This window comes from Dasypus novemcinctus, chromosome 2, assembly GCF_030445035.2.
Source record: "Dasypus novemcinctus isolate mDasNov1 chromosome 2, mDasNov1.1.hap2, whole genome shotgun sequence".
NCBI classification, from domain to species: domain Eukaryota; kingdom Metazoa; phylum Chordata; class Mammalia; order Cingulata; family Dasypodidae; genus Dasypus; species Dasypus novemcinctus.
The window spans coordinates 184,403,721-184,431,268 of NC_080674.1; the positions used below are offsets into that span (position 1 = coordinate 184,403,721).

The window sequence follows — 27,548 nt, forward strand, 5'->3', positions numbered from 1 at the left end:
CCACACATGACAATTTTGGTTTGCGGCTTAATTACAATTTAGTTGTTGTTCTTGATAGTACTAGACCAACAGGTTCACCAGCTTCTTGTGGCTATTTCTGGAATGTTATGAAAGGCTATCTCGTCAGTGATAGACTGCCATATGTCTTCCTATTTTGCCCTGGTAGGCAGAATTATTCAGGTGTATTTCAAAAGGAAGGATCCTTGGGCCCTTTGAAATAGAAATTTGTTTTGTCAGAAGGTTGTTTCTATCAACTCTGGTTTTCATAGTGTCATTGTGTGGTTCTTCCTTTACAAATTGTCCTGTGAAGTGGGCATGACAGAAACAGAAACCACTTACTGACATGCAACCCAATATATTACATATAACAATTAAAAGTACAAAATAAAATGAGGTGTGACACTATAATAAAGTTTGCTTTTGCTGAGTCTTGAAAATAATTGGTGCTCTTTACGTTCATGAAAATTAAGTTCTCTTATTCTAGAGTCAGAAGATCAGGGTTCAAATTCTGTCTTCTCCATTTACCTGACATTGATAAAGTTATTTAATCACTGTAAGCTCTAGTTTCTTCATCTGTAAAATAGGATATAACTGAATAAGGCTAATTGTATAGGATTCTTATATATAATTGTTTAGGGTTCAGGTAATGCAGAAGAGCTTAATAAATGTTAGCTGCTGGTGTTACTATTACAGTTATTACTATCACTACCACTTCTACCCCTATGGGAAGCAGTAGACAACCTAGAGATGCATCTGGGATAGGTTGTGTGCCGCACACATCTGTCATGTCAGTAGGGAGAAGGAAGATGGAGCTTCTTTTACATTTTTAGTATTTCTGACATCATCCTTTAGTACTTTTTACATTTTATTTATTATTTCACTCGTTATATAAATTTGAGTGCCTGCTGTTTGCCAGTAACATTCATGCTTTCCTAGACCTTAGAGCAGAGTACCTAATTTGTTAATATGCATACCTTAATTAGTGTGGTCTTTTGAATGCTGTGATCATACCCATGAATGCATCACCTGCTTTGAATCCTGACTAGTCACACTGCTAAGCTATGTAGTCACCTGACTATGCAGTAAACTGTGAGGATATTCTTTAGCCTCAGTTTTTATCATTTAAATGGGAATAATAAAATCTTAATTTATATGGAAGCTTGAGGGTTAATTAAAACTTGGTTAAAGTGCATTATGTCAGTTACTTAGTAGGTGCTCAATCAAGAGAAGTTCTGCTTTTCTTATGCTTTTTCCCTTTAGGCTGCCAGGAGAAACTGGGCACTGTGGGTTAAAGTGAGCACAGTTCCCATGTGTTTTGTTTTAATGAGAGTCTTTGGCTTTTTATCTGAGATCAGGACCCCACCCCACCCCAAAGAATGTTTTTTTTTCTAAAAAGCTTGTATTTTGCTTTTTGTATAGCTTAATGAAAATGTTTGTTACTGTCCTTTTAAGATTCTAGGGATCCTGTTTCTTATTACTCTATCACTGGCCCCCATCCCCCATCCCCCCTGCCTTTTTGTGGACTAGGAATGGTAAACTTTGATTCCTGCCATAATTTGAACTATAGATTAAACTGTCATAATTTAAACTATCGATCTTGGGAAAGCACAGATCACCTTAGAATATTAGAAATATGATTCTAAAGCTAGAATACAAATGTATTTTGGATCTAGGAAAGTAACATTAGAGATCTAATCAAAGCCTTTCATTTTACAGATCAGGAAGAGGTCTAGATGATAAAAGTGCCCAAACTTACCTAACCCTGCAGTGGCAGAGTTGGGCTACGTGGTTTCAAATGCTTATTCTACTCATTTATGCTAATGTTCATATTTTGGTCATCAGCTCAAGTTCAATCAAGGAGAGTTGTCACTTAACAAGGTTTCTATTTTAGTTGATTTTCTGGAAAATAGAGCCTGAAAAATGTATCATTATTCATTCATAAGTGGCTATGATATTTGGCCCAATTAGCAGTCAAAAAAGGCAAAATCACAGAATAAGTATATGGAAGTCAAACTACTTCTTTACTCTTGAGTTTACTCTTTGGTTAAGGAAGGAAAACCAGAATTGTTTGTGCTATGCTTATACCCTGGGTTTATTTGTTTTTGTCTCTGTCTCTCCACGTACTTCCTAATACCATGGACCTTTGGATTTTAGTTTTTTTGCTCGCTCTTTTTGCTCATGGTTTGCTCTTATTGTCTGTTCGTTGTTTTTTTTTTTTTGCTCATTGTCTACTCATTGTCTGTTTTGTTTTTTTTTCTTTAGGAGGTACGGGAACTGAACCCGGGACCTCCCATGTGAGAGGTGATCTCTCAACTGCTTGAGCCACATCTGCTCCCTGTTTGTTTGTTTTTGCTCATTGTCTGCTTGTTGTTTTTGCTTGATGTCTGCACATTGTTTGTCTTCTTTCGAGGCACTGGGAACTGAACCCAGGACTTCCCATATGGGAGGCAGGCACCCAACTGCTTGAACCACCTCTGCTCCCCAGTTTGTTTTTTTTAAGATGTTAAAAATGGACAAAAAAGATCAGTGAGGTAGTAAATCAAGAATGATTAACTTTGGACTCTCTCTGAGAACAGAATGTTTACTTGACAAAATATGTGGTTCTTGAACTCCTTGAATTGCCAAAGCATTGCACAAAATTAAATATTTTATAAATGTAAAATTGTTCATAATAATTATAATTGCTATTAAGGTTGGGTTGTGGAGAGGAATATATATTAGATCAGAGTTGGCAAGAAAGTAGTACTTATGCCATTGGGCTTTCTATACTTGGCAGTTACCAGTATCAAGCCATGGTTTCCTTCTCAGACCACATAGATCAGAGTTTATGTATTGGCATTTACTTGTCACTTCTGTATTAAGTCATGACAAATTAAAGCAAAAATTGCTCTCTGTAAAAAGGATAGTGAATTCTTTGTTTTGCATGCCACAAAGCATTACTGAGATCTTAAAATTTAATTTAGGATTTTCGCTTTAATGTACTCTACCAGTTAGAAGTCAGTGGTTATTCATTTAGTAAAACAATTTTTATGGTCCAGGCAATATGCTAAGGGGTATGAATTCCACTACCCCATTTGGAAACTTAAGGTAAAAGGAGGCTTTTAGACTTACTGAAAACACTTCTCATAAAGTAGAGCAAACTAAAACAAAAACACTGTGTTAAATTCTTTATTAACTACTTCTTTTTGATGCTCTTGTTATTCAGCAATTGGTAAAATGAAAGTTCTAGAAGTTCACAAGGTTGCTTACTACTTAAGTTGCTTAAGAAAGACTACTAGGCCAAGTTCTTTATTTTTTTTCCCCCGTTAAGTTATTATGGCAAAAGAAAGCCTACAACTCATTTGGAAAGGGGAAATACAAAAAAACAAAAACAAAAAAAAAACCCTAAGGAAATAAGAGAGAAGAAAATATTTTAAATGTTTTAAAAGTGCTTGAAGGAGTTCATTCATTCATTCATTTAGGAAACATTTGCCTCCTTTTTACCTGCCAGGCTCTTTGTGAAGCTCAGTGATACAGAAATGTAGGACAGTGCTTCTCAACCTTTTTCACATTGTGGCACACATAGAAAATGATCATATTGAAACAGATATCATCTGCCAGGGAGCTCCTCCATGTCAGGCTCTTCTGCACAGTCCTGAGGGTGGAGGGGATGATATCTTAGCTCACTGTAACCCATCTGAGGCATAGATGTTGGGAACATTTTATATATGGCATAGTACCTGCTCTTAGGAAGTTCATCGGACAGCAATGTGGACAGACTGAGAATTAGGGACTCCAAGACTGGTTTTTATTGGATGGCCCATCTGAATGTAGTTCACAGATTGCTGAAAAGAAGACAAATCCAGGTACCGTAGAATGAGATATTGTAACTTTGTATTCATCTCTAACCCTTCAAGTTAAGCCTCAAAGCTACTTTGCTGTTCCCAAAAATAAGCAGTAAGGGTTTGGGTTTAATTTGGAGCTTGAGGTAAGGAAGGATAAAGAGAGAACATTCTCTCTCCTTTTTTGAATGCTGACCCTTAGAAAGTCCAATTCTGGCCAGATGTCTTCCTGCCTCTGTACAAATCATGAAGAAAAAATGAGGACAGTCTGGAAAGAAGCAAGAGTTAGGTGAGAAAGATGTTCTGGAGTGAGTCAGAGCGGTCTGGAGAGGAATATCATGTTAAGACACTAACCGCCGACCCCGAGATAAAAGCCTGCAATACTCTGCCACTTCCAATATTGGATTGTAGTCAAATATAAATGCCCTTGGCCTCCTTAAGTTGCAGAGGTAAAAAGTTCGTATCGTAAAACAATTCAATGAACATTATTGACTATCTATGGTGGTAGTGTGGGGTCAGACAGGAAGGTCTCTATCATCGGGAAAATGGTGTTAAGAAAGCACAGAGGACAGATGCCAGGTTGATTTTTTTTTTAAGTGCTTGTGCTTTCAAGTGGAGGAAATGCTCTGTCAACCAGAAGGTTCTAGAAGTTAGCCAGGAAAGTGGAGAAGGGAGATTCCAACAAGTTTTACAAAACAGGATCCAATTAGGAGATGAAATTTTTTTAAAGCCAAAGCTTTAAGTTTAAAAGTGATGTAAGAGAAAATATGATTGAAGGAAAGGTTATATAGCATCCTGCTTTCCAAATTCCTTTTCCTGCTTCTTTAATACTCTTGTGTGTCTTGTGTGTCTGTGTTTATTTTTAAAATGGGTTACAAACTTGTATTACTGTTTCCTTTCAGAGTTTAATTTTACAGTGTTTTCATCTCCGATTTTTAACTTATCAAACTAACTTTAATTTTAGTTCTCTCTACTCTCTTCATCCAGAATGCCAGAGCAGTCTGGACACTGAATATGTTAGGATTCCTCACCCATTCTCCTGACATGTATCTACTCAAGCCAGGGCTTTAGCCAGGCAAGACCTTCCATACCCCTTCTTCCCTTTATATTTTTATTAAAATTACAATGGCAGCAAAATAAAGCCTTACTTTGCAAGTTGAGGTAGCAAATACCTATATAAATATATATATGTATATATGTTTTGTTTTGTTTTCTGAACAGATTCTAACTTTGATCAGTATCTTTTTATCTTTTATTTACGAGAAATAATGACTAGGTTGTTTGAGGCCCAACTATTAGTAGCTTATTGGGACGGTTAACAGAACCTGCTTCAGCAATTCTCTCTTGCTATTCTCTTTCTTTTCCTTAAAGAAGGTTTTATCACAGTAATGAGAACAGCTCCTGTACTCTTTATTCCAAGTTTATTTATATATTGAAGGGAGGGGAATTCTACCAATTTTATATTTTTAAGGGGCAGAGAGAGGTCTTGTCTACTTTCACTATGGATTATTAGTTTTAAAAATAAATCTTTAGAGAAAATGAATCACTGACAACTGAAGACAGCCCTGGTAGAATAGAGAGGAATAAATCATATTTTTTTTATTTTTTAAAGAAATAGCATACTTTCTCTTGCCATGATTTCCCAGTGATATTTATTTGGGAATCACTTGCCATTTAGTGTTCTTACAGACTTTCGATGACTATTTTCGAACCTTGGCTTATAAGAAAATTTGTATAGTTATCTATTATGACTAGCATGTATTGGTGTCAATTTAGTAGGTAACTGCTGGAACAATTTTGGAAAGTTTTGCCATGTTATTGCTGTCTTAAGTGGCAGAGAAAGATTAAGAATTTTATTTTTACATTTGTTTAATGTTCTTAACTATTAATAATATGGAAATTCATTTTAATTATTTTTGTCTTATAAGTAAAAGCAATACTTTGGTTGAAGTTATTGTTAGAAATCACTTCCAACACCACTCTTTGCTGAGCCCTGTGCACTTTTGTGTTTTTTGATGTTTTGTAAGTGTAGTAATAAAAATAATTACTAAGTGATGTATTAATATCTTATATATACTATAGATGGAGTCAAATGGCCACATTTTGATCTGTGACCTATCTAATATAGTTTATTGCCCTCTTCTAAGTTTAAATGCTATTTTAAAAAGTCTGTGACTATTTGTGTTTGCAGGATCGCCCCAGGACATTTGACATGCACTCACTGGAGAGCTCCCTCATTGACATAATGAGAGCTGAAAATGATTCAATTAAAGGTAACGTTAGAAATTCAGCTATTTGATTTTGGTAAATATTAACAAGTGTATATTATTTATGTAATCTGATGAATAATATGAAAAATATTATGGATTTATAATATGTGTCCAGTAAGTTCCATCAATGTTACTTCTTTTTTATTAAATACTCAAACATATTTGGACATCCAGAGTAGGCCCCTCACAATACCAATTAAGAATCTAAGAGTACTCATTGCTAAGGATGGACAGTTACCTGGAAAGACATGGACCATATACCCTCATTTTTAAAAATCTATGCTTAATGCTCCAAATGTATATGCTTACCTGCCTACCTACCCACGACAGGAACTGTAAACTAGGAAGACTTCATGTGCGGATAGATGTATGTGTGTGTGCGTCTAGTTTCACATTTTAAAAAATGGCCAACAATTTCTAAGTTAAAATTAGCTTTTGTAATTCTTGAAATATGTATTATGTTTTTTAAAAAATTGTACTGTTCCTACTTGGATTTTGGTCTCAATTCTGTCACTAAGTATGTTTTCTTGAATAAGACATTCAGTGTGACTAAGCCTGTTTCCTCACCTTTATAATAAGAGACTTAGAATTACCTGAAGAGCTTTAAAAGTAAAATATACAGATGCCTGTGCCCCACCTGGACTTGGTATATTACTTCTTAATGTCTGAGGTTATTCTGATGTACCGCTAGAACTGGAAGGACCTCTGTCATTTTATGCTTTTTTTGAAGCTACTCCACAAAACAAAATTTTTCTTCCCCTAAATGGCAGTTTGCTAGCCAACGGTTTTGTTCTTTGTTATTTTTTTTAAATAAGAAATTTGCAATGTTTGGTATATTTAATCATTTCACATTTAAGTCTTTCACTTGTCCATTCATTAAACATTTATGACTGCTCTGTGCCAGACATAGAGTTTTGTACTGGGGTTAAAGATGGCAAGGTAGCCCATGCTTAAAGTTTGTGACTGACCTCGCCTAGTTGTCTTTTGAGTTAGGTTTATTATGTTAGTGATGACAGGAAAACTGCATTTTTCAACAGACTAAGGGTGGTAACTTTTTTTCATGAGAAAAGCTTTTGGGGATCTGAAGAGATGGAAAATAATGTGTGAAAAAATATACATCCATTTGATGAAGTAACTGAAGTAAGAGTATCTTAAAGGTCTTTACTGAATTCCTCATAGAATTCTGATGGATGACTTTGTAATCCTGATTCAAGCTGTTTCTGTTGAAAGATGTCTCACTCAGAATTGACATTATTTCTGCCACTTTTTACCACACTGACTTTAGGTGGTAATTTAGCCTCTTTGACCCTTCTTTTTCTCATTAGAAAAAAAAGGAAAGTCTAAGGCCCTTTCTAGAAACTCTAGAAAACTTGCACACTGTTAAAAAGTAGCTAGAGAAGAAATCTGAATAAGGTCTGTAGATTGTACCACTGTCAAGTTCCTTGTTTTGTACTATAGTTATGTAAGATGTAGGGACAGTGGATTTAAGGGTACACAGTATCTCTCTGTACTACCTTTTTTGCAACTTGTTATGAATCTATAATTATTTCAAAATTAAAAGTTACATGCAAAAAAAAAAGTAGCTAAAGGACTTTTAAAAAATTCCTATATGCCAGATACTAGGGATAATAAGGAATTAGAACTGATTTTTTTATAAGTTCCTGTGGTTTTATCAGAGAAAACACAGTTTACAAAACAGCAGCAGGTAGAAACAATTTGCTTACGTGGCTGAACTAATGTTTAGGTTTAGATACAGTTGTTTGCATATACTATTCTAATAGAATTATCAGTAGAAATTTTTTGGTTTATCACTTTCAGTTAGGACATCTATCTCAGATTTATTTCTTCTCTCCTAGTTTGCTTTAAATTTCTGCGTACTAAGTTTTATCTAAATTAAGTTTTTTTAAGCTACTTCTGTAGAGATAATAAAAAGTTAAGTCTGTGCCAGAAAACATTAAATATGTTTGATTGTCCTAGTCTTGGAACATGAAGATTCTGTAAAATTGTGCTTAATTAGAGGCAGCATAGCAGAATAGAAAAACCATGGGTTTTTAAAAATTTTATTTTATTTTATTTTTTTCCATGGGTTTTAAAGTTAGATAGATCTGGATTCAGATTGCCACTCTACCACTGCAGTTTGTGATAGTATGAGAATTAAATGTTATGATGTATTTATAGAATCTAGCCCACTGTCTAGTTCAGAGGAGCCAAGCAATAAATGCTAGCTAATATTATTAGCCATTTATTCATTTTGTTTTCATGTTTACCAAATGAGAAAGCCAGTTTGAATTTAACAGTTTATGTTGAAATGCCAGGGTAACTTAAGCCTATTAAATGAACTCTTGTATTTTTTCCTTCAAAGAGCAATGAAGAATTTATGAGTTCAAGGTCCTAAAATGCCAGATTATAGTTATGCTTGATTTTTTTTTATTCCCCCCACCCTTGCAGCTTGCATGCTGTCTGCTCTCAGTGTCCGTTCGCTGTGCATTCTTGTCTCTGTATTTTATTTTTATTTATTTACGCCCTTGCAGCTTGATTGTTGTCTTATCTCTGTGTCCATTCACTGCACACTCTTTTTGTTTGTTTGTTTGTTTGTTTTAACTTGTCTCCCTTTTTTTGTTGTGCCATCGGCTCTTTGCCTGCCTTCACAAGGAGGCCCTGGGATTTGAACATAGGGCCTCCTGTATTGTAGATGGGAACCCAACTGAGTGAGCCACATTCGCTTCCCTATGCTTGGTTTTTAAAAAAACCACGCTGATAAACTTTATATCACTGGAGTATTTCAGTACCAAAAATGCTATTTTGCTCAGGGGTATACTTCATTTCTGGTTATAAACTATTCTGATTTAGATAGCTGATTTAGGGACACTATGCTTGATTTTAGCACTGGTTCTATTGTGAGACTGTTAAAAGGTGATGATAAAGTTGAAAGCCTTAAAAAAAGTAACACAATGTCCTTTTAAAATAAGTATCTAAAACCTGCCTATCATCCATTTGGAAAATAAATAACCTTGCCATGTTAAAAGGTGATGATAAAGTTGAAAGCCTTAAAAAAAGTAACACATTGTCCTTTTAAAATAAGTATCTAAAACCTGCCTATCATCCATTTGGAAAATAAATAACCTTGCCATGTTTCTACAGAAACAGAGAAGACAGAAAAAAATGGATATTACTTCTGTGAGATTGGCAGAGGACAATGTGCTTCTCAGGGAAAAAAAAAGTATAAAAGTTTAATTAAAAGGATGAATTCGAGAGCTTTTTCGTAAGATTCCCCATATGAAGCGAAGGCAAATTGTAAAATTTATTTAGCTTTGCTTTCATCTTAAACATTATTTCATAAAATATGTTCAGTGACTTCAATTATTATCTTTACTTTTCAGTTCCTTATAGATATGTAATTTGTGTAAAAAAAGCCTAAAACAAATTGGATAAATTGGCATGACTATATTATTAACTTAAATTTTAAAAGAAGACCAACAGAAAATTGAATTTGGCTTTTCCATTTGGGGGAAAAATCTTTTAATATTTATTTTTGCCATCAATAGACAAATGTGTAATATACTTAGGAACCTTCAAATATGGGTTATGAGTTTCTTTATGAATAAATAAAGTGGTTGCTGATTTCAGTTGGCCAGTTGGAAACTTTTTTTTTTTTCACACTTGCTCAAGAATACCTGGCCTTTGTTTTTTTAAGCAGTTTATTTTAAAATTGCTTTCTACAGATTTTAAGGCTACTATTATTTTATCCATGTACAGGGGTTTAGTTCTTTGGGGAGGAAAAGGGTCCTTCCTACATCTTATCTTCAGGCCCTTTCTCTGGTCAGCTGGCATGTCGGCATGTTATTTTTATCCATGAGATTATGTGTTGCCTCCCCTATAACCAACGCTGGTGACAATCTGTAGAAGCTCTTCCCCAGAGACTAATTTCATTTTCTTCATCGTACAGCACACTCAGTTCTCTCTCATACTCTAAGAGTCTGGACTAAAGGTTGATTCTGAATTTCTGTCTCCCAGGTGGCAGCTTGCACGTTGCTATGTTTTTAGGCATAACAAGCATTTTCTTTACCTGAACAGAAAAATCTCCTTTTACTATTGTAGATGCTGAGATGATTATTTTGGGAATATTGTATGTTATTGTTATTTGTGTTTTTTCTGGTCTATGAAATTGGTACTTATTGTTTCAAAATGAAGCCGCATGAAATAGATTAAAACCACATGTGAGTACATCTGTTTTTAGCCTTCTGAAGCATGGGTTGGACACAGTCAAATAATGATTCCGGCAGCAGTATTATATTCAGTGTATAGTAGTAGAGACCTCTGGAAATTACAGAGCTTTTTCCTTTCTTGTTTGTGAAGAGAATAAGGGAATATCGTTATAAAAGCAGAAGTAGTAGTTTATGGAATGGAAGGAGAAGGAGATAGCTCTGGAATAAAGAGACAAAAAATAGCGCTTGTAAAGTATCAGTATTAGCTGAGTATAACAAAGACACAATTTCATAATAGTGGTTGAGTATTTTAGATCCTGTATATGAAAACAAGTTAATATCCAACATGTTTAATTTTACTAGGAAGCCAAAAGGGGACTGTGAAATTATTGAGAGAACAAAGGCAGTCCATAAATGGTCAAATATTACATTTGTTCGAATACTAATTAAATTATGAGTCAGAGTATCATTCTATTTTTCTTTTGAATATTGTGAAAATGGAAACTTTTCCTATTAATATTGTTGTAGAATCTTGCTTTCAGTTTTTAGAAGGGGGTATTCAGCCTATCCACTGTAATATCTCTGAGTTTTTAAGCATTTTAAATACTTGATTTGAATGTAAGCAATAATGATTACATTCAGAAATGTAAAGTGTTTAAATGTATCCCCATGGTGCCCCAGAAACCTTTGCAAATGGGAAGTGTATGCTACAATGTTAAGCACATTACTGCCTTACTTGCTTCCCGCGTTCATTTAAGGGAATTATTTCAAGGGCTGTAGATCTACTCCAAAAATGTTATGCATTTAATTCCTAACTGCTGAATTAACCTTGCATTTTAAGAACATTTTTGATGTTTTATTTTCTTTCCTTATCTACACATTAAATTTGGAGACCCTCCCCACCCCCACTCTTTTTCATTACCCTGCATTTGTTTGAACAAGTGCGTACATGAGTGGGCAAGTGATGAATCCATCTGTGCCTCTTTTCTTTTTTGCTAAGCAAAAGAATTTATAATACTCTCTCTGGAAGCAAATCATGAAACACAACAAAAAGTTTAGTTCACAAAGCCTGCTTTTTAAAATTTTATATATAAGATTTTTTATGCCACCATAAGAGTGACATATTGAGACAATTATTTAAATTTATATCTGTATGGAAGAAGAGAATGAATTTAGTGCTACTTATGTATATATGTATATATGTTTATGAGAGTAGCCAGGAAAGCTTAACTTTTCCTTTGGCACATAATTCTCCTGATATTACTATGTTGCAAATTACTGTCACTCAGTTCTTAGCTACAGATGTTTTAGGATAGATATTATATACTAATAGTGACTATGTAGACTGAGGATTCTCTATAAATCTATTAAAGTTGCTAAAAATAGGTCTAAATTTCATGTCATTCAGTTATAAATTTGAATTAACTTGGGAATAAATAAAATTTTAAAAATGAAAGGGACTCACAGGTTCTGTTGCTATAAAATTAGAATGACGTATTTTAATAGGGATAGAGGTATGGAATGATTTTTAGAGCATTTAACCTTTTTCCATTTAAATCAGTTTCCCATTGGCAATTGGAGAAAGGACTACTCTGAAACCCTTCCTCTCTTCCCCCTTAAAGGGTTAGATGGACATTTTCCTTTAAGAGACATTTAATGGGGCATAATACAAAATACAATAAAGAAGAAATGGATAATGCAAACCAACTCATTTTACTTGGACTCATAATCAGATTTCTCAGAGAGTACGTTACTATTATGTGATCTCCAGTGTCCTCTGGCTAATTGCTGGATCTTTTAATATGACCAGCCTTTAGGATTCAGAGGCAGCCAGGCAGCTGCACTGCATGCCCTGTTGGAGCCTTCCTGAGCTCGCTAGTTCCTTCTTGCCTGGTTTGGATGATACCAAGTAATTCAGAGCTGCGTAGCAGGGGAGTAGCTGAGGTGTCTCAAGATTGAAAATTGCCTTCTTTCTAGAAGTCTCATGACCAGTGAAGTAAGAGACATAGAAAAGAATACAATTAAAACGCTGCTACAATTAACTTTGTATCTAGAGATTCAGGAGTGAAATTCAATTCCTTTCCTTCTGTGCCTTACCTTTCTTGACAGCTGAAATGGAACATCCTAAACAGTCTCTCTTTTGCCTTTGCTTAGATGTGTCCTATGGTGGGACCAGGGCTTCTGTGTTGAGGTAACGAATTTTGTGAGGAAAGCAAAGTTGTGGGGCATGATTTCTTTGTATTACCGGGGCAGGGCATATTCTTAATTTTGAACAACTGTCTCCTTTCTGGTTTACTCTTGGTCAGGATTTGTGGGATTCCTCACAACATTGTAGGTAGTGTGTAAATGTGTGACTACATTCAGATTAGGTATTGTTGGTTGCTTTTTTTCTTTTATTTTTAAGGTGGGGGAGGAGACGGGGAAATGCTTGGGAGAAAAATATGTGATGTTTGTGGACACAGATATATATATAGGATTGAAGAGTTCCTTATTCTAGGCTCTAAACTGAAACTAATTTAGGTAATACCAAACACATCTTGGTGTTGGCCAGATCCTCAGCAGCTCTATTTATTTACGTAACACACACTGTTAAGGCGAAAGTAATGATCCCCTGCCTATATTTTCCACATATTTGTGATTGAATATTTGACTCTTGGTTTTATTTGTGCTGAAAAGCCTATAAACAGTTGTCACAAAGGAGGGATTTGTCTTAGTTTTCCATGATGTGGGTCCGTAATTACTTAAGCAGTCACTTTATCTTAATCCTGAACATTGAGTACGAGTAATTTTATTCTGAGTCCATAAAAATTGCCTAGTCATCTTAAAACGTTGTTGCAGCTCTGCACTTACCTGGGTGAGACGTGAGGGTAAAGGGTGCGGGAGGGGGAAGGTGATACTAAGCTCTGTATTGTTATTAGAAGGTTAAAGATGCTAAACATTTCTTTAAAAGTTTTTTTTTTAACTCATTTAACATTTTTTTCTTCCTTTTCAGTTGTATTAAAGCTCACCTATTTAATGTCCTTTATGACAATTTTGTTTGGATACATATTCAGTGTAGGGATTGTTAAAGGAATAAACTAGATGTGACAGTTAAAAGTTTAGAGATAAATCAGAAAACAGCAATCAGGTAACAAATCAACAAGTGCCTTTCTTTAATGTTTTACATTTTCTTGTTAAGAATTGTGCACAGCTTAATAAGTATAGGATAGACAAAAATAATATTCTCCATTCAGAAATGAAATCTGAATGACATCTAAGTGGGAAAGTTTTCAGACTTCGTCAACAACTTGTCAATGATAAATATTAGAGTTCTCCCAATTGTATAAGAAAAAGAGAGAGTGGATCTAGAACATTTATAAAGGTAATTTTTCCTTATGCTCCACATCCAAATTAATATATTACTAGGATATTGTGTACCATTTGAAAATTTACTTATTATTTTTCTGGTTTTTCCTTCTGTGTTATTGTAAAAATTTCTAAAGATGTGACTTGCTATCCTGTTTCCTGACAGGTCTTCAGACAGCTCTATATAGAGATTATCTACTTAATGAAAGACCTTTTGATGATGGAGTAAGACAATAGGGAGTTGTTTCTGAAGGTCTTAAGGCTTTCCTTGATCCTGTTATATAATCCTGGAATATGTTATTTGCTGACTTTGGGGGAGGGGAAGCCATGCCACCTGATTCATAGCTGCCATAAAAATATCCAAGTTTCTCTTTGAATGCAATTTAGCAACAGGAAGGAGGGAACAGTTGCATAATTATACCACAAAATTATTACTTCCTAATATGCATGGAATGTCTACCTGAGCATTTTATCCCGTTGATTTCATGGATCAGCAGTATATGTCTGATTTGTTCATTTCTTTACTCATAGCTCCTTTAATTTTTCCCCCTCATGTTGCTACTCTTCTTGCTATCAAAGCTAAAGAGGGAAAAGAGAAAACTCAGTGAATTTGTTGTTGATTCATAGCAAAAATTCAGAAAAGGAATACTTTTTAAAGAATTCCTAACTAGTTACTGCCCCTGGAATCAGAAGTTGAGATAGCCAGGCTGCCTCTAGCTTTCATTATTTTTTCTAATCAACTGATTCTGAATTCAGTCCCACACCAGTGCACTCAGTTCTAAAATCAAGGCTTTGTTTTATTCCTGGTATTACCTGGTAACCAGTCAATTAAGAACATTAGTGGAACTCTGAAGGGAAAGCAGTTCCATGATCTTTTTGGAATCCAGTTGGGTTGATGCCAGTTGCTATATATTCAGAGAGATAAGGAAGAATCAGCCAATTACGAAACATTTTTTAGTTCTTGAAAAATCAACCAGAAAGTACACATCTGTAATTTTGAAGAGTAATCACGATTAATTGAAGTATAAAGGGCGTGAAAAAAAAAATCTAGCTTCTGCTGGCCTTAAATTGTTCTTCAATTTATAATATTCCAAATATTAACTGTCTGGTATGGTTGATTAAATATAGGTGTTTAGATCAGCCATTCCATTTCTTTGTTGTAAACAGTCAGAAGTTGTTTGCTTACAACAGACTTAGCCAAATGGTAAGAAGTAAAAAGGAGAGAAACATTTAGGATTGTGTTCAAACCTGGTTCTGTCACTAACAATTATATGGCCTTAGGTTGGTCACTTCCCTCTAGGCCTTTGTTTCCTCAACTGTAACAAACGTGATCTTTAAATTGCCATCTACAGTTTTTGTGGTTTAATGACTGAAAATAGTTCCATGATTGTCATTGAAGTCTGGGTGTGGCAGGATTGTGTAGCTCTAGAAGGGATCAACCAAATTTGGTTAAGTGAAGACTTTTCTTCTAGATTACAAGAGTTTTCTTTTTGAGGTTGGCCAAGGAATATTATGCAGCTGTTTAAGCAAGGCCATGTGAAATGTTTCTGTTCTTAAGCTGTGGACCATGGGCCTCTTCAGCCTTGGAAATTACTTGATGGGGTCTTTGAACCCATGAGTGACCAACATACCAGTTAAATTATAGAAATGCCACTTTTCTATGCAAGATTATCTTCCCAATGCCTGTGAATGTTGATGTAATTGCACTTAAAATACTTTTAAAGGTGTCACTGAATTCATAGTAGCCTTTGTTATTAATTTTTTTTTGTTTTACTTATAATATTCACTGGGGTAGGAGTCAGGGGGCACAGTTCTTATCATGGAGGGGAGGCTTTATGAAATATTTTGACCAAAAGTATGTCTTAATAGTTATAAAAAGCTGTAAAACTTCTCTAATTGTTTTGCTTTGAGCTTTTGCCATTTAGAAACGCTAGCATTACCAGAAAGTGTATAATATATAGTGAAAAATAATTTACTAGAGGAAATGGTCAGAGGGAAGTGGGGGCAGGACGCTTACTATCCCTTATCCTAGATTGCCATCGCCACCAAACATTGTTTTGGAACTTCATCTCTGACACCTAAAACCATTGCTTTGCCCTCTGAGGCAGGGCTAGGAGTGTGGGCTATTAAGGTTCCACCTTGCTCAGCACCAGGGTGGGGGAGCCAGGTGACAAAAGGTATACCCTGGAGCTGTGGAACAGGGCAGCACTTGTTAGGAGGAGAGGACTGTTACTATTAGAGCCTTCTGTAAACCACAAGGATTTGGAATTAGCTTATGTTTTTAGACTTTAAAACTTCTGTTTATACTCTACTCCTACTAACATTTGTGCATGTTCCATGTACCAGGTAGTAGTAGATCGCAGGGCTCATTTGATGCTGAACTGCAATTTTTCCTGTTTGAGTCAAACCTAGATACATTCTGTGTAGAACGCAATGTTAACTACCAGGTCAAAGGGCACTTACATCTGAGATCATTTCTCTAATTTTTGTTCTATACCCCTTCCGAGAATTATCTCTAACTTAAATCCTTATTGTAACTTTTTTATGTGGATTTTGTGATCTCCGTTTTACAGTTGAAGAAACTGAAGTTCAGAGAGATACCACAGCTTCTGTAAAGTCAGTCAATTAACTGGTATCTAGAGGATCAAGGCAGGAACACATTGCCTCTGGCTCCTCATTTTTAGAGTAGATATTTATTACGTAGCCTTTAAGGGGGAAATAAACATAAAAAACTTGAACCTTTTTGTCTTACTTAGTGTGCTATAGATAGAGGGTAAGGGTTAAAATTTCTTAATTTCTGTTCGGGACACTGGGTATATAATATATAATATATTTTATTATTGTAATCATCTGTAAAAGACTCAGATCTCATACCTGCTGGTTTCCTATTAAGAGTTCCTCTTTTTGGGTGGAGGTCAAAACAGAATCACTGAGGGAACTTTTCTAAGCTGGTTTATTCTCTTCCCTGACCCTGATTCATCAGATTTGTCATGGGATTTAAGCGCGTGCATTCCCCAAGTGATTCACATATACAGTTCTCTCTCCCCACTCCCATCTTCACTCCACTTTAAGAACCAGTTTAGATATATGTGTAAATTCTAAAGTTGCCTGAGGCCATTCATACAACGGATTTATATTTAGCATCTACTATGTGACAGTACTATTTTAGGCCCTTGGAATAAATCAGGAGAAAAACAAATACTCCTGGTCTCATGCAGTTTATCCTCCAAATAATTAGATATTTTTGAGCAGCCTGTTTATTTTTATTATTAGTTTTGAAAGACTAATAAACAGGAAGGCCCAGCGCTTTAAGTATCCGTGATGAACATAGTTGGGTTAGGCCTTCTGAAAAATACAAAAGATGAAATTCTTTGGTCAGGTATGAAATTCAAGCACATTCTTCATTAAGCTCCAGTAAAATCATAAGAATTTATATTAAGTAATTAGAGTTGATGACAGATAAGTATGCAGAAAGTCAACTAGTGAATTTGCTGATTGTTTTTTAGGGTTGAACTTCAGTTACCAGTTTTAAGGATAGCTTTTTATCAGTGTAGGGAGTAATGTTTAATTTTTTAAAATAATGGTTATAAATAAGGAAATCACTCTCAATTCTTTTTAGTTTCTAGGGTCAATCAATAAAAAGTCTAATTATTATTCTTTTTTAGGATATGTATAAATCTGAGATCTTTATCTGTAAAGTTCTGTCATTTACAAGCAACTTAGCTTATGGTTCCTAGAGATTTGGTAAGTTGTCTTGATGTTTTATGTTCGTGTTAGCGTAGAGAGCCATTTCTCAAAATCATTTTGAAAAAATTTTGTCCATTTCTTTTGCTTTTACAAGTAACATATTTATAGACCATTTGCAAAACATTTTCACCTGTTTTCATTTTTTAATTCTTCTAAAACCTTAGTTATTTTGGCATCAGCATTAATGACACTAAACCCAGGAGGAAAGAGCAAGCAGAAAACATTTCCAAAGTCATTTTTACCTTGGTGTCAGTTTCATAATTCTTTATATTTTTTCACTGTTTTTTTTTTTTTTTTTTTTAAGGTGCCTCTTATAATGCGTGCTTCTTTTAATCAACCTTTTTGCAAGGTAGGAGAATTTCAATTTACTACCTTGGCTTCCTTTTTTTTCTGGATTACTTAAAGCATTTTTTCCACCCATGTGTCTGTTTTTCCATTTTTCTTTCCATGATATTACCCACTTTTTCTTTTGTTGTTGTTGTTGTTAACTGGCCTTAGCTGGTTTAGTTTGGACAAAAACTATGCATAATTTTTTGAAGCTCAAAAATTGCCATTCATCACTGGTATCATAACATCTTCTTAAGGCAAGTTATCTTGTTGCTCTGTCCTCTAAATGTAGCATCTAGAGTCAGAGGCTTCTGGCTAGGATAAAAATAGCCTTCCTGCTTGCTGGTTTGTTGTTAGGTTTACTGGCAGTAGGAAATCTTTTGAATTCCTTAATTGGGTCAGTTCCTTGCTAGATTTTCTCTAGACATTCCCATCTGCCTGCAATTCTTAGATGCTTTTAGATCTTGCAACTTTGTACCTGACCTGACTTATGTAGTCAAAGTGATCCTTTCATTATATTGAACTGTTTTCACTCTATAGAAACCTATCCCATCTACTTATTTATCTTGTAGATAAATGTTACTTTCTTTTGCCACCATTACAGTTTTGTTTTTTTTTCTAACTATTATGACAATTAAAAACTTAAATTTGGGTTTTGGTACAAAAGGAGGATGCTCCCTCGTTTTAGTAAAAGAACAGTTTTTAGGTTGAATTTTCCAAAGTTTTCATTTCTTAAAATCCTTCTGGAACTTTGTCAGTTTGGCTATTATAAAAGTAAGAAGTTAGACTTTTCTTTTCTCTCCCCCAGAGGAGAATTCTATCTCTGTTTGTGATCAAGGCTATTAGTAAACTCATTTCTCTGATGCTGAAAAAATCCCACAGATTGCCATTCCCTTTCTTTTTTATCAGATTGGAAAATTGTTGGTTATCTTTGGGGAGGGAAGAGGAGGAAACAATAGTTAATATTAATTGAGCTTCTCCTGCGTACTGGGGGACTTTTCTGGGCATTCTGCAAATATTATCTGATGAATTTCTCACAACAGCCCTATGAAGTAAATAGAAACATCTCTGGTTTATGCTGGTTCAGGAAAGCTAAGTCATTTGACCTAGGTCACTGTATTAGTTTGCCAAAGGGATGCTGATACAAAGTACCAGAAATCTGTTGGCTATATAAAGGTATTTATTTGGGGTAAAAGCTTAACAGTCCTAAGGCCATAGAAAGTACATACCATATACTTATGAGGAAACATATACTTTCCTCAGCATGTCAGTTGCCACATGTTGAAGCCAGATGGCGAATGACTCTGCCTTGTCTCTCAGGGCTGCTTATATTAGTCTCTGGCATAGGGCTCATTTCTTTCTGGGCCTTCTCAGCTGCTCAGCTGCTCTGTTTTCTTCAGCAGAAAACTATCAGGAGAATGGCTCATCTCTCCCTGGGACTTCAGGATCAAATATGACAGAGTTCCTTCTCTCCTTCTAGTGTGTCTTCTTGAGTGTCTATTTATATAGGTCCACCAGCTGGATGGAGACTCAACCTGAGTCACACCTTACTGAATCAAAACCCTGTTCTTAACAGGTAATTTAATCAAAGAAATCTCAGGTGAATCTAATATAGCCAAAGGGTATCATATCCAGAGGAATAGATTAGTTTACAAGTATAATCTTTCTATTTTTGGAATTCATAAATGATCTCAAACTGCCACTGTCACAGTTGGGATTGGACTGACTCCTTGCCCTATTTAGGATGGCATCTTTCACCCTAGAGAAGCTACCAATTGCTGACTTTGCTTCATTCATACATTTAACATCTATTTATTGAGCACCTTTTTCTGCTCTAAGTTCTGAGATGCAAGACCCCAAATCTGTCCTCAAGAGCTTGTTGCCCTAGATGAAGAGATAGCTTAGAATAGGCAATTTAAATATGATGTAATGTGTGCCATGGGTGCTATTTGGAGCACATAGAGTTATCTGAACTAGACTGCATCAGGGAAGACTACTCATGGGATTTGTGATGTCTAAGAGGGAATGAACTTGGGCAAAAGGGTGGAGTTCTAAGCAGTAGACATTGGGGCCAAAGAGAGTAGAAAGTATTCCAGAGGGAGTAACCCAAAAATAAAAGGAAGTTATGGGACCAGCAGTTTTGAAAGGATGGAGGGCCTAATAGGAGAAGGGAAATGGCAGTGTGGAGAGATGGCAAGAGCAAGGATTTTTGCAAGCTCTGGCTTTTCAGCTGAAGGCCAAATCTGTCCCAGAGAGGAGTTTTGCTTAGCCTAAACTACCATGTGTATCTCCCTATGAGTTTAATGAATTTAAATGGCTCTTTGGGAGGCAGGCAAGATAGTTTGGTTGATAACAGTTACTCCTCCAAGATTTTGTAGGGAAATGTTTTTACTGGAAGTTGGTTGTGTCAGAGAGAGGATGGGGGGTAAAATAGAGTGACGGATTTTGATTTCGATTTGGGGAGTTATTTTTAGGTCCATAGAATAAATATTTAAAAACAATTCTCTTTATGTCACTAAATAGTAGAACGTGTTAAACAAACTTTTATTAGTTCATATTTATATGTGTTCTGCATTTTTATAAGTATAAAGTTGATATTCAAAAACTGAATTTATTATTCCTTTCTGGAGCCTACTTAAACATTGTCCAGGTTCCTGCAGCACTGTATGATTGCAATTCTCAGGCAGTGTTGATAGAAAGAGCAGATGGAGAGGCTGGAGGAACACCTCTTTTCAAAAAAAGAAATTTATGACAGTTTGGTTTTGATTTACTTAGAAATGAACTAAACTACCAGGGGCAGAGGTAGGAGGAGCACCCCCAGGTAAACAACCACCACAGATATATGTGTGTATGTATACTTGTGTTTGAGTGTGTGTATAAATATTTGACTTACATTAGAAATGGGCCTGAACCCGTACTCATCCTTCCCAGGCAAGAAACTTTTAAAAGTGTTCATTGAAAAGTACCACCTCCTCTTTTGGGGAATATCGAAGTTTTTATGTTGGGAGGTGATCAAATAAAATTTAACTTAGATTTTTATGCTACTTGTTACTTATAGGACTGCATGGCTGCATTTTGGACAACCCTACAGAGTTATCCCCTATTATCATTCCTTGGCCTATACCGTGTCACCAAGAATGCTGGCATGATTGAAAAAGAGGAGTCATGGCATGAAATCTAATAGCATTGTAGAACATTTGATAATTTTCAGTGTTCTGTATTTGAAATGGCAGCATTTATTGTATCATTTCCAACTGAATCAGCAGCAGCTATAAGATATAGGTGGCATTTTAGACAATAATTTTAATTTTATCTAATTATGAGTAAATATATGGCTAATATATTAGACTATTTTCTTCTGGTCTTCTCTCCTTTCATCTCTTTGATCAGGTTCCTTTAGTTAGGATCTTAAAGGAATATTATAATGCATACTGTTTTTTTGAGCACCTCCTCCCATCCTCAATTCTCAGTCAGTCTGGTTAATAAATAAAAATTCTCTTCAATTCACAAACACCTAGCACAGAATTTCCTAGTTGGAGTCTGTATCTTTTCTAGGCTGTAGAATTTGGTAGTCCAGTTCCCCAGAGTCACATTGTATGTATCAGTTGCCTATATTTGGCTAGATTGAGTCATGTCACCAAATATAACCTATGCTGCTTCTGCATGATGTATGCCAGGCTTCTGGCTCCAGTTGCCACAGCTGGCCTCCAGAGACTGTTACTTTCCTTGTCATAACATCCCTTAAGATTAGGACTGCTGATTAGGCAGTATTTCTTTATATTTATAACATAATCAATACCGAGGACCTTCAAAGATTAAATTTTACCCACAGAACAGGGTCACTTGCCTGAAATCCTAATGCACTCCTTTTCCCTTGAGGAATTTGATTCTAGGTGTGCCAAAACTTGGGTTATGTTTACAAATAGATGAGTTATCAAAAAACCCCAAACCAAACAAATAAAAATCTCAAGCACTGATTGAGATATATTCGTATTCAGATAGCTCACTTATTTTTATTTCATTACACTTTATTCATTTGTAAAATGCTGGTGTTTTAAGTTTAGTGGAATGAAATTGTTTGAATGCTCACCTGGTGCCCAAAGGGGAAACTCAAGATGCCTAGGTAAAAAAGCTCTAGCTCCTAAAGGGGGCATTATTAAAAAGAGATAAGAAAGCCAGTAGCTGAAATGATTATGTAAGAAGGTTAGCTATTGCTCCAGATAGCTAGAAATGAAATTTTGTGAGTTACTCTTTAAAAAGATTTTTCTTTTGGGAAAAGATGTCTTGGAAAAGAGCAAACTTGAACACCAGCTTTGAAAAATTCCCTTCATTGGAATTTTCATGGAACGTGAAATGAAAGCCACTGCTTCAGAAGTGGGAGGGGATCTTCTATGGACCAGAAAATGCCAAAATGTTGGTATAAAATGCCATCCATAGAGCAGAGAAGATATGTGAGCAGAAACGAGAGAAATAATAGAGAATGAAAAAAAATTCAGAGAAGAATTTAAGGTTCCATGGCATTGATACTGAGAGCTTTCAGAAGATTTCCCAAAAAGAAGTGATACGTGTTATCCCATAATAGATGTCATGAATCGATGACTTTTTAGATATTTTAGCTGTGGAGAGAATTTACAGAGGGGTTGACAGGTTGGGAAAGCATTATGAAAGTTAAAAAAGTTTTAAAATGTCATTCCTTATGTTTTAAAATTGAAATAGAAATCAATACTGATTTTTTAACAAAATGTCACAGGTGTTTTTGCTGCTCAGGCACCAAACTTGATGCCAGTCAAATCAGAAAACCAGGGCAAAAAATTAAAAACAAGTGTCATTTTCACAGAGTTAGCCTATGAACTTTGCCAATGATTTTTCAATGCTGAATTATATCTTAGCTGAGGGGTAGAATTGCTGTATTCAGAAATTTAAGTACAGAAAATGCCAAAGGTCACCTACCTTGCAAGTGAAGTAAGGGGATCTCTTCAGGAGGATTGCATTGAGGCAAGAACTGAGTTAAGGGGCATTTTTGTGCCTGTCAAGTTAAATATTCTTATCTCTCTCTCTCCTTAAAAGCCATCTAAAAGGTGAGTTTCTGATAAGGTGTAACTTCATTTGTTAAACTGGGCTAGCCAGTTTGGTAATTCGTCTTTTCTTTAATTATCCTTCCTTCGTATCAAATACATTACCCTGTCATATGGAACAGCAATGATTTCAAGCCCTTAGGATGTGAGCATTAAAAAATTTTAGAATATATTCTTAGAAATGATAAAAGTTTCCTCTTAATCTTTAACTTCAATTGATGTCATTAAACATTTTTGTTTTTCTGTGTTGACCATCATTTTTAAAAAATGATTTGTTATAAATAAAAATAGTATGTATATTAGCTCTGTAAGTTCATTTAACTAGAGGGTTTAAAATTGATACACAAGTTTCATTACAGAAAATCATCTGCTACTTTTTAAGTTGGAATTCAGAATAGAATTCTCCCATCCCAAGTTTTTGACAATTAAGGTCATGTTCTTGTTCCTAGCCTCTCAGGTCTATCCTTTTTTAAAAATATACTTGTGTTAGGTCACAAGATCCAGTCTTAAAGTAGTTCACATGGATTCACTAGATTTGGATACTTGACTATGTACAATAGTGTTAAAGAAGGAAAGTAATTTTTAGGAAGAAATTGAACTATCACAAATTAATTTTTTACTTCCTTCTCCCCCATCTCCAATCCTATCCTCACTTCTAGACAGGAAGAAGCTGAAATTTCAAGTAGAACAATGAACAACTGAATTAGAAGAAAAAAATCCTTGTATTTGGTTTTAAAAAGTAGGAAAATTTTAATATCAGATTTTGTTTCATATTAGACTCCAATTTTGGATATGGATTAATTAAAGCTGCTGGTAGCAGAGAACAGTTTTCTTTCTGTGGTATGAGTTCATTTTTGTGGAGCATATTTCAAAGAGGCAGGATTTTGGGATGTTCAAGAATAATCCCCAGAGGCTTAAAGTTCCTCTCTAAAGAGTTGTAAATCTGTGGCTGTTGAATTGATTGGACCACATATAATCTCTATAGCGTTCACTGGAATGAGGTAGAGTCTTCCTAACAGCATGGAAGGCTTTCCCAAGCCTCAAGGCTTTGGAGAACTCTGCTTTTATATACTTTTCCACAGCCTTTGAGAGTCTGCACATGGTTCTGTGGGTTTGTAGTTTAGACTGTTGTTTCCCAATGGAATGTTTGTAATTCTGAGTCCGTTTTAAATTCTCACACTACTCCTGATTTATAGAATGATGGACTATAGTAGATAATTAATAATCAAGTTCCTCTATCCATTCCCTAGATGAGCAAGACTTGTTGAGGGTTTTCCACCACTCTTATGAAGGTGGGTGCAGATGGACATGTGGGGGTATGGAGACTTAAAATATTGCTATAATGATTTTTATAGCTTATAGCATAGAACTAGGTACATGGTACGCACTCAGTAAGGATTTGTGGTATAGATACCTCAACTTACATGTAGAAACTCTTCCAAAACAGAAATATAATTCCATTAAGTTAATGCCTTAAAAATTGAGAAATCCCAGTACTACTTCCCCTTTATTTGTGACTACCAATTTGGAAGATGGCTCATCCTTCAAAAATTTTAGTACCTTCATAATTCTGTTTTGATGGCCATCCTGGGTACAATTAAAGTTTGAACCACTTCAAAATTTGAAGGACACTACTCACCCAGCACTTATTGAGTGCCTACTGTGCTTTGAGCACTGTGCTAAGTGCTTTGCTATAATTTGTCATGTATAAGTACAATGAAATGTTTTTCTTTATCTTCTGTTCTTATTGCCCAAACTGTGAATTTTAAACCCACCAGTTTGTCTGTACATATAGGCATAAGCCTGGTACTTTTGTTATAAGTCATATAGAAAAATGTTATTGCTAATTATATACTTTGAAAAAGCAACAAAAAAACCTACACAAATTTAAAAAAATCACATTTTATGAGGCACAAAATGTTGGTATTAGATTATGAATTGGTATTAGAGCATAATGGTTTGAGGAAATTACTTTGGATGGGGATTTGGAAATTAGAATGACCTAATAGTTAAATACGAGGGTTATTTTATTTTCCCACCTTCAAACATTCCCTCTTTGAATATTTGCAAACATGTTATGTTGATTGATATGTCCACTGACTTCGTATTCATTAGCACAGCAAATTTTTGTCTCATAGCTTTTAAAACTCCTTCCTATTGAAACGATCAATTCAGCTCTGTTATTGAATACATTTAAGCTGTCTATGAAGAAAATAAATTTAGTAACGGCCTTCTTTTACCTTCAGGTCGTGTAAATTATTCATATCCAGGATCCGATAGCTCTCTGCTTATTAATGGTAAGTGATAATTGATTTACCCTAGTGAAGTTCACAAAACTGAAAAAAGCCAGTACTAGATGAGAAAATACAGTTGCTGCACTTTGACAGATTGACAAATGACATTAGTTTGTTCTGTAATAACTGCAAGTTATTAATCTATCAGCTATTTTAAGAATAATTTTTTTCCTCCAAATTGTGGCAGAAACTTTTTTAAAATGAGAGCCAACTGATTCTCTGTCCTAAAGTTGGTGACAATGGGAATAAATGAGAATCCTGTAATGAATGGCTTTATCTAACATTAGCTTCTGTTGAATGAGTGACCTTTGAAATGTCAATATAAAAAACATTTCCATGTAGTTAGAAAAATGTTCCTGGAGAAAGGGAGAGTAATCAGAGATCTAAAACCAGAAAAAAACAGCCTGAGACCACAGTGCTTGACATTGTAAAGGACAAGGTCATTCACTATTTGTTTGCTGTCTCAGGAGAACAAGAAAAATGAACTTTTAGTGGCTATTACAGTACCTTTGGTAAATTCTCCTACCCGTTCTAAATATTAACTAAGGTGCTGTTGAACTCTCTTTTTATATATATATGCTGAACCAAGCTTAATTTCACAGGGAAAGGTGGTGGGTGGTGGGGGGGGGGGGGCAGGGAACTGAATTAAAAGTGCCAGTTTTTAGTACCATAGTCTAAAATAATTGGATGGAACACAGAGGTCTTGTTGACTTTTCTATGCATTTATTGTTGAATGTGTATTTCACATTTCAGTGTATTGATAATGCCTTCCATTTGTCAACACTCATTTTAACTCCTACCACCTCTAAGAAGTATTCTTAACTAAATAAATATATTCTCTTCATTGCAAAAACAAAAATTTTAAAAAGCTTCTACACTTTCTCTATGCTATATTGTAAATGGGGAATTTAAAATTATTTTTATGACCAGATCTCCTTTTGGGTATTATTTAAAAGCAGTGTGCTGTAGAATATAGAATTGTTGAGCCAGGACAAGTTAAAAGAGGAGATCTGATTTATGAGAGAGTTGTTTGGTTACACCAGAACTACTAGAGACAATAAAGTTTATAAAAACCTCACTCATTCACCAGACTTTGGTCTTTTCTTCCTATAGCGGCCAGAAATAATGCCACAGTATAATATTCCAGCATGAACGTATATAGATTGAAAACTAAACCCAATGTTGAAAATGGCATGGGGATAAGGGGATCTAATGTAAGGGATGCCATGTGGCAGGGTTTGCTTTACCTTTTCCTGTGGAACAAATTCCAGAGTTAGTCCGCACACTGGAAATTGCAGTGAACCAAGATCTACTGCTCTGTAATCCTAGGCAAAGTGATCAGCTTTTCTTTGTCCCTATTTTCTCCTGAAGCGGTTGAATTAGGTCATTTGAACCTGGGGTCCATGTTTGTTGAAGAGAGAAAAATAAACACTCCCTAGTGGATTTTTCTTACAGCTAAATTCACTTAATGAAAAGAAAAAACAACCCTGTTCATTATTGTGAGACTGTCCTTCATTTTTCATTCCCTCTTAATGTCCTTTCTTTTATGAATAGATAAGTTTTTAATGACCTTACTTGGCAAAAAAAAAAAGTAATTTCCCCCCGCCCCCATATTTATGTTTTGAAATTTTACTGGATTATAAACTGTAGAAGTGGACTAAATGTTTTCACTGTTACTTACGTGGAAATTGTGTTTATTATAAAGGTGTATAGGCTGAGGTTAATATTGTCTCTAACTGAAAGATAGGAAGATAAAAAGAAAACAAAAAGAGATGTCAAAGAGAGGGAACTTGCTGGCTCCAGACCCCAAAGTGGGGGGTTTTCACACTGACATAGTCTCAGGTCTGGTATTCACGTCACAGGACCCCAAAACTGGATTTGGTCAGAATTGATCAAATTTTGTTAGTTCTTAATGACCAACCAAGTAGGACCAGATGCCCATTTTTTCATTATCATGAGACATAAAACTTCTAGGTGGACCAGATGCTACAACTGACTGATAGACACATTCTCTCTTCATAAAAAAAGTCCAAATTATAGAGAAGGTTGCTTAATAGTCATAAAATTAAAGCAAGGTGTGGGGGTGGAGGGATTTTGAGACAATTCCTTAGTCACCCTGATTTAGACTTGGGGCATTGCCAATTCTCTTTAATCGTATTTATGAACATCTTCTAGGGTGAGTTGCTTCGAGAAATTAATCTTATTCATGTGTTGATTCTTAGTACCTTTGTTCTCACTTTAGCCCAGGTTTTGTGGGTGTTGAAAAATGACTATAATGAATTAATTGGGCTTAATGAAGATAAACTTTTAGTTTTGAACATTCATTTTTTTAGTCATTATTTATGGAGCGCTCAATTACTATGGGCCAGGTACTGTGTTAGTGCATAAACTAGTGCATAATCTCTACGGGCATTACAAATTTAAGGGGGAGAGTAGACTCCCCTGAAGAAATCCAAAATGGTGA

General features: G+C 35.2%; 1 protein-coding gene across 5 annotated transcripts in view; it reads left to right on the forward strand.

Annotated features, from left to right (window-relative positions):
- Nucleotides 1–27,548, forward strand: part of CPEB4 (cytoplasmic polyadenylation element binding protein 4) — a 66,360-nt gene that overhangs the window by 13,467 nt on the left and 25,345 nt on the right. For 2 of the 5 annotated variants that reach the window (XM_058282354.2, XM_058282357.2), the window contains exons 2-4: nt 6,013–6,094; nt 24,041–24,082; nt 25,037–25,087. In XM_058282354.2, the coding sequence (XP_058138337.1) occupies nt 6,013–6,094; nt 24,041–24,082; nt 25,037–25,087 (175 nt within the window). The remainder of the gene's footprint in view (nt 1–6,012; nt 6,095–24,040; nt 24,083–25,036; nt 25,088–27,548) is intronic. The other 3 variants (XM_058282358.2, XM_058282360.2, XM_058282362.2) reach the window with 2 other exon arrangements.